We start from the raw sequence: 7,568 nt of genomic DNA on the forward strand, positions 1-7,568 counted from the left end.
AGTTAGAGAGAAAAATGGAAAGAGAGACAGATTGAAAGCTTTTAGAGAGAGAGAACATTTAGAGAGAGAAAGGGAAAGATAGAGAGATTGAAAGTTTTTTGAGAGAGAGAAGAGTTAGAGAGAGAAATGGAAGAGAGGGAGTGAGTTATACTTTTTTTTCAATTTGGAAGAGATGAGGGTATTTTAGTAATTCCATATTAGGGATGTGAATTTTTGTCTTTTAAAGTGGTCAAAATGCTGATGTGGCAACATTGACTTGCGTTGACCGGTCACAAATACCGGTTGTACACTTTAGCGGAAGGTCACCAGAAGGTTGTACATTTTAGTGTGCAAAATTAAAGGTTGTACACCAAAGTGTGATAACAGGTAAAAGTTGTACACCGCGTATGTAATTTATCCCTGCTTCATGCAATTATATTACACATATGCATTTAAACAATTGAAGTTCTATAGTAATAATTAAAGTAAACTAATAACAAAATAAAAGAAGAATTTAATTATTTACCAGATGACTCGGCACGAACAAAACGACCGCCTATCCCATTCGTTGTCTGACGAACTGGGATATGGCCAACGGGGGGGGGGGGGGGGGGGGGATAATCCTCACCATCATCCATGGCGACATAATCCTCATCCTCACTCATGGGCCGATCCACTGTCTCGTGTGCCCTCTATGCATCCTCCATGAGCCTCTCCTTGGTTCCTCTGGGCAGAGGCTGTGATACCACGTTTAGAAGGGTGATGCTATCCCGAAGCCTCTAAAACGTCATGCTGCAAAAAATACATTGAACGATAAGTTATTTTAAAAAAAATTGCATGGTAAATTCTTTAAAAAATAAAATCAAATTTTGTCCCCAAAATTTGGGCACAAAAGCGCCCTTTTTTTTTGTCCTGGGCGGGTCCAGGACCCGCCCGTTTTTTTTTATGAAGGACGGGTCCAGGACCCGCCCGTTCTTTTATGAAGGACGGGTCCAGGACCCGCCGTTCTCTAGGAAGGGCGGGACCAAGACCCGCCATTCTTTAAAGACGGGTGGGTCCAAGACTCGCCCGTCTTTAGAGAAAGGCGGGTCCTACCCGCCATGACAAAATCCATGCGATTTCTGTCCCCAAATTTCGGGGATAGAAATCGAAATTATAAAAATAAAAATTTAAAAAAACTAATGAAATTAATAAAAACGTTTATCGGGGGGATCATTACTCATTTTCCTTTGCGTGAACGTCCAGTCATGATTATTGTTCGGATGTGAAGTGATGAGAGAAATTAGTTTGTGGAGTTTGAATTTTGTTTTTGAAATATAAAAAGGAAGGGCGAAATAGTCATTTAGGAGGCGGTAAGTGGTAATAAGGAAGCGGTAAATAGCAATTCGCTTTATTAACGAATGTTGTTGGCTCAATGCTAGTTTTTTTTGTCGTCTTCTATTATACCTAGTTGGCCTGATATGTTTTTATACAAGGATGCCATTCTTTTGAGGCTTAATAAAGTTTTCTTCAGTTGAAAAAAAGGATTAAGATATTTTCTTTTTCTTTAAACTAAAGAGGACTTCGTGTTTATGTTGACATGCTTATTTATTATTATTATTATATACTCCCCCTCCGGTCCACAATAAAAGTCTTTTTAGAGAGTTTTTTTATTCCACACTACATGACATTTTACTTAAATCTATACACATTAATCTACTTTTACCAAATATACTCCTATTTAAGTTGATTTTTTGCCTTAAGAATGGATAAAGTTACTGGTGGATGCAATTATTATAAGGGTAATAAAGTCTTTTATTTAAAATTAATTGTATTTTTTAATTAATTTGCATTAACCTTAAAAACTTCTATTGTGGACAGGAGGGAGTATATATATATATATTTTTTTTTGTAATAATCTGTCTGACCTTGTGTTAATACAGCTGAAAGTGAAATATATGGGTGGATTGTAAATTGACGCCACGCCATCCCCACTCACATTATTCCATTTATTAAGAAATTGGAATCAAACCCAAAAAACTTCCTTCCGAGTTTTAATTCGTCTGGAAAATGGAATCATACTTCCTTCGATTTTCCAAAGTTACAAAGAAGCTCCATATGAACCAATCCCCTTTCTTTTTCATAGTTTATGTATTCTCGCTTCTGCCTACCTCCATAGTCACTAGTACTCTCTCAGGCCAGCCTCTCGCCGGCGAGGTAATCTCCTCCTCCATACGGATGATTTTTATCATTTTATGCTGTCAAACATGGCGGTTGGGCTAATGAAGATTTGCAGGCAAGCTTCTCAGCCCAATGGCTGCGTAATGCGTGTCTTGTTTTTGTTCTGTAAAGCCCATGGGCTTCGGCAAATTATATCATGAATCCTTGTTTGAGTTGAGTTTATCAATCTATCCAACGATCTAGCCGTAAACTTGTAACGCTATCAAAGCTTGAGATTCGATTCGAGTTTCTATATTTTTCACTTGAGATAGAACTCTACTTCCCCGGATGTATGGCGTCTCACTCTCTTATAAATTCCTTTTCCCGGTGCTCGCCTTCTACGCCGTTTATTGCGTTTAGATTTCACCTACCAAACCCTAATTCTCTTCCTCCTTCACTTAATTACTTTCCTTCTTCTGCTCCTCACTTTCCCCGCAAGGTTAAACCAACATTTCTCTTATTTCCTTGTGCCGCTTTTTGCGCAGATTATGCATTGCTTCTTTCGTCTTTCATTTTCATCCAATCTCAGCTGATTTTGCTTCTCTTGCTTTAGATGTCGTGTTCCGCCCCTTCCCGCAGCAGCTTTCTAATTGTCAAGTCTCAAATGGCCACTGAAGAGAAGCCCGTATCTGGGGATAGAATGCTTGTGAGTTCTTTTACCCTTCTTTTGAAGTTAGCTTGAGTATGATTGTTCATTCTGTTGTTTAATTTAATAGGTATATGTGCCTCCACATCCGTTGATCAAGCACTGGGTTTCAGTTCTAAGAAACGAGCAAACTCCTCCCCCTATTTTCAGTAAGTTCTAAGAGTATTCGTATACTTTCTTGGGCTGTGATTATTCCCTTGCTTGAATATGTAAACATGGCAACTGCCGTCTGCAACTGCAAATGCAGTGTGTTTCTGATCCCATGTATGCATTTGTTGGCTGTTTTTCTGCTTTTTTTTCTGCGAATTTCTTTCTAAACTTTCTCCGGAGGTTTTCTTATTGGTTGGTTTAATTTAAATTGTTAGCATATTAAATTTACGTATCTTTTGAAATGGGAAGGGGATCCAGATTTTCTTTTTGGTTGGTTTCTTTTAGATAGTATCAGAATATCAAGATCTATCTTGTCGTGTTATTAGTTGCAATATATTTATGTTTGCCTTTTGCATTCTCAGGATAACAGTACTTTCGTGTTTTTCTTTTTGCAGGGAATGCCATGGCTGAGTTAGGGAGGCTACTTATATATGAAGCTTCAAGGGATTGGTTGGTTAGTCTTTATGTTATGATCTATTGATTTTACATCTGTTGCAATCAATTCCTGATTCAGAAAAGATTCAGTGGATTGGATTACCTGAATGCTCATTTCATGTGATTAGATATTGCCATGAACGTGACATGCAATTTACTCTAGTAATTGGTTTATTATGCATGTAAGCAAAAACTATAATGTCATCAGAAAAAATCATAGGAAGAAAGGTATTAGTATTTACATGTTTGCTACCCAGGAAAAGAATTTGCTAATTGCTTATAAATGTTTTTTTTTTTTTTTTTTTTTGTGTGGAAGGACACTTCCTCTCTGCTTCCTGTGTGCATGTGCATCTCCTGCATTTCTGCAAATTGAGTATTAGAAATGAGTATACGCTGGATATTGGACTTTGATTCTATCAAACAATTTGCTTTCATAATTTTAAACTATATCTTATAAGCTGATACTTAATTATCGGTAGATTATGTAACAGATTTTCAGTAGTGTTTAAGAGCAATCAGGTCAACTTTGTTTATTTGTTAGATTATGCCTTCCAAGTTGTGCCTAATAAAGTTGACGAAATATGGTGCACATCACTTCTTAAAGGCACAAGGATCTACCTAGAGGACCACTTTTTTTTTTTTTCTATAAGTAAAATTATTTATGATTAAGAAGTCAATTCGTTGATGTTGTCCAGTAATTTCTCTGTGGTTCTTCTTCCAGCCCACCGTCAATGGGGAGATTCAGTCACCAATGGGTGTTGCCTCAGTAGAATTCATTGATCCAAGGGAGCCTGTGGCGGTTGGTTACTGGTTATGTTGTTATTGTACTTTGTACAACCTTGGGGTTTCCCAGCTCTGCTTGCTGTGTCTTAACTGAAATTTTATTCTAATTATTTTCTAGGTTGTTCCCATCTTGAGAGCTGGTCTTGCTCTTGCTGAACAAGCATCATCCATCTTACCTGCAACAAAAACCTACCATATAGGTAAGAAAAGGTTGTTACAATACTCTAATTAGTGAAGTAAGTATGGCTAGCTAGCAATGCTGAATTTGAGTAGTTCTAACAGTATGCAAATTATTATAGAAAGCTAAATTCATAATGAGGGATTGTTCATTGAGATCTGCCTACAATTACTAAAACATTTTTTTTTGGTTCAGTCCATAAATTTAACCATCTTACCCTTTTCCTTGTGTAAATTAAGGGATGAGCAGAGATGAGGAGACACTTCAGCCGACAATATATCTGAACAAGTAGGTGTTTCCTGTTAGAAAGTAATTATATTTTCATGTTTCCATGAAGTCTCTGGTATCCATTGTTTTCACACATTGGTTTCTTTTTTTTTTTGTTAGCCTGATTCTATTTTGCATTCTGCTATAATAGGTTGCCTGACAAGTTCCCCGCAGAGACTCGGGTTTTTGTGGTGGATCCAATGTTGGCAACAGGTAACAATATCTTGTATTCTTCTTAATGGATGGACTATGAAAGTATAGTCATGCCTACCGTGTCTTGATTGTCAACTCTGTGCTGTCTGTTTTGTTCATTCCACACTATCAAAACAAACTTATATACTTCCATATTCAAAATGTTGGTCCTGTAGAAAATAATGGAAACTTATGTTGGGGTAATATGATAATGATAGTTCCTAGAATTCTTGTATTATGTGGACATCAATTATGTCATATAAAGAATTTGAATTCATATGCATTTTGCATATTTTATATATTATAATGCATATAATCTGATTGCTCAATTATTTGTCTCTTATAATTTATTTCAAATTATAAGTTCTGTTATTGCCCAGGGTTTGAGATGTGGTCATGGTTGGACTGGGGTTAGGAATCCAGTCTGAATCTAGTGTAAGCTTGTGTTTGTTCGATTTGAGCCTTTAGCCAGATCTCTGAATTTGACAATAGGACTGTTTTTCCTATATTCTTTATTGAATAAATATACCATATTACATGATAACTGCCTGCTGATTACATAATCAACACATAACTTCCATGTGAGGCCTTGTTTTGTTGCAAGCTACAACAGCAATTACATACAGAACACTCAACACTGCATCACACAACAACAAGTTGAAGTTGAATCCACTTGCACCTGCACTCTTGGTTGCTTCTTGTTACCATGAGTGCAGTGTGCACCTGAAGTTGTTTCAGTTGTATAACTGCAGCTTTGAAAAACTCCTTTTCTTGCTAATATTGCTCTTGTTGGTGGTGGTTTTGTCATGCATATATGCGACTCTAATCGCCACGAGCTTGCACCTTTGGAGCAGTTCTGTTTTTTCCTTTTCTTCTGGTGTTATGTGGGACTGTAATATGTACTGAGAAAAGTGTTATTCAGGGAGAGTTTCATGTAGCTGTTGATTTTAAGTCCTTTTTGTTTGATTTCAGGTGGTACAATAGTTGCAACTATTGAGTTAATCAAGGAACGTGGGGTTGAGAACAGACAAATCAAAGTGGTAAATAGTTCATAAGCATCCTTCTTGCATTTACGAAAATGGATATAGCTAATATCTCCACTAGCAATAGTTTGCAAATGATTCATGTTGTACATAATTAGTAGTTCTACTTCAGTCCATTACTTTTAGAGTTATTTGGAGTATTCCTCAAAGAAAATAATTTTTATATCTTAGAATTCAGTTTCTTGCTTCTCCTAAGATGATCTTTCCTTGCACTCAGTTCTAGGATCATGATGATGTTTATCTTTTCAATTAATGCTATGAATTAATATTTAGTTTGAACTGTTTGTTTTACTCTGACGATGATGCAATACTAAAAAAATAAATTATTTGCTTGGATGGTGCAATTCTATTTTCTGAATTGCTTAATCTTTTATTGATAGGAACTAGCATTTTTATTTTTCTCAGTCTGTTCATTTGTTTTTGTATTGAGATCCAATTTATTAAAATTTGAGACATTTGTGCCGATTAGCACGAGGTGATTAGATGTTATGAAGCTAAATAAGCTGTTGTTTGACAGATATCTGCAGTAGCTGCACCGCCAGCCCTTCAAAAGCTCAGTGACAAGTTCCCTGGGTAAATACTTTTTTATTTAAATGCATTTTGTGTTGAATTCTGAAGTTAAATGTTTTTTTGAAGATTGAGTTTGTTTAATGATGATCATCCAGGATTCATGTTTACACCGGTATCATTGATCCCACTGTCGATGAGAGAGGGTAAACCCGTCTTAATGTCATTGTGCTATTTCAATTTACAGAACAAACAAGGATGTTAAGTATGTTTTGTCTAATATTTGCATGATTCTTTTATTTGTTTATTTTCTTGCAGTTTTATAGTTCCTGGACTGGGAGATGCAGGAGATCGCAGCTATGGCACATTGTGAATTGAGGAACTGCAATGCCTCAAGTCTGATCATGAATTTACACCATGCAATTTTTGATATATTGAGCTTTCTGTCCATTTTTTAAACCAAATATCAAATTTTTCCAATGTTAAAATTGTTTTTGCTCTGAAAATTAACAGAAGTGAGCAAAATCTTATGTACAAAGATAATTATTTATAAGCTGCATTAGAAAATTTAATGTAAAGCTTTTAGCATTTTCAATTATACGTGTCAAATCTGAATTTTTTCACAAAGGAAATAGGATTTCATCTAAACCTCAAAGTAGGAGTAGGAATTTATTTCTATTTTGCCAACTATACAGATTTTAACCTTATTACCATAGGTGCTGTGTTTTATGAGTTTTAGTTTCACGTAAGGTCAAACTTTTATATTCATGTTTTATACTAATTTTATATGCAATTGGAACCAAGAAATAAAATATTCATGTTTTATAATGATACGTGTTTTATAATGATGTTTGAAATTGATAAATTTGAATAAAATTATTGACTGTAAAATTATTTTTGATTGTCAAGTTAATTATATTTTTGCACCTACTCTTTTTGTTTTTTTTTGAAAATCGGCTTTAAGTTTTAGGTTGTTAGTAAATCAAAGAGTTTGTTTTAGCGTGACAAGGGGCATTGTTTATAAAATTATTATTATTATTATTTATTTTAAATGTTATTTTTTTCCATTTTATCTCTAAAATTTGTAGAAATAAAAACTGATGTTTATAATTTTATAATTTTTAAAATATTTTTTTATTCACTATTAATGAAATAAATGATGGGTGTTGCTATTTATCGCCCTTAAATT

General features: G+C 35.0%; 1 protein-coding gene across 2 annotated transcripts; it reads left to right on the forward strand.

The window, feature by feature from the left end:
• Positions 1–1,932: 1,932 nt before the first annotated feature.
• Positions 1,933–6,977, forward strand: LOC136207080 (uracil phosphoribosyltransferase). Of its 2 annotated transcripts, none has more exons than XM_065998354.1 (12): positions 1,933–2,175; positions 2,732–2,824; positions 2,895–2,973; positions 3,370–3,428; positions 4,131–4,208; positions 4,311–4,392; positions 4,610–4,658; positions 4,789–4,850; positions 5,802–5,869; positions 6,390–6,445; positions 6,538–6,585; positions 6,698–6,977. In XM_065998354.1, the coding sequence occupies exons 1-12, from the start codon at positions 2,029–2,031 to the stop codon at positions 6,750–6,752; spliced, it is 876 nt and encodes a 291-aa protein (XP_065854426.1). In that variant the 5' UTR covers positions 1,933–2,028; the 3' UTR covers positions 6,753–6,977. The 2 variants fall into 2 exon arrangements, with proteins under 2 accessions (XP_065854426.1, XP_065854425.1); XM_065998353.1 differs by lacking the exon at positions 1,933–2,175 and adding an exon at positions 2,287–2,617.
• The last annotated feature ends 591 nt before the right edge of the window (positions 6,978–7,568 follow it).

This window comes from Euphorbia lathyris, chromosome 9, assembly GCF_963576675.1.
Source record: "Euphorbia lathyris chromosome 9, ddEupLath1.1, whole genome shotgun sequence".
Lineage (NCBI taxonomy): Eukaryota > Viridiplantae > Streptophyta > Magnoliopsida > Malpighiales > Euphorbiaceae > Euphorbia > Euphorbia lathyris.

Coding starts and splice junctions, on each gene's coding strand:
- LOC136207080 (XM_065998354.1), top strand. CDS start 2,029: ATGGAATCATACTTCCTTCGATTTTCCAAAGTTACAAAGAAGCTCCAT. Junction 2,176..2,731: donor GCCAGCCTCTCGCCGGCGAG/GTAATCTCCTCC, acceptor CTCTTGCTTTAG/ATGTCGTGTTCCGCCCCTTC. Junction 4,851..5,801: donor GGATCCAATGTTGGCAACAG/GTAACAATATCT, acceptor GTTTGATTTCAG/GTGGTACAATAGTTGCAACT.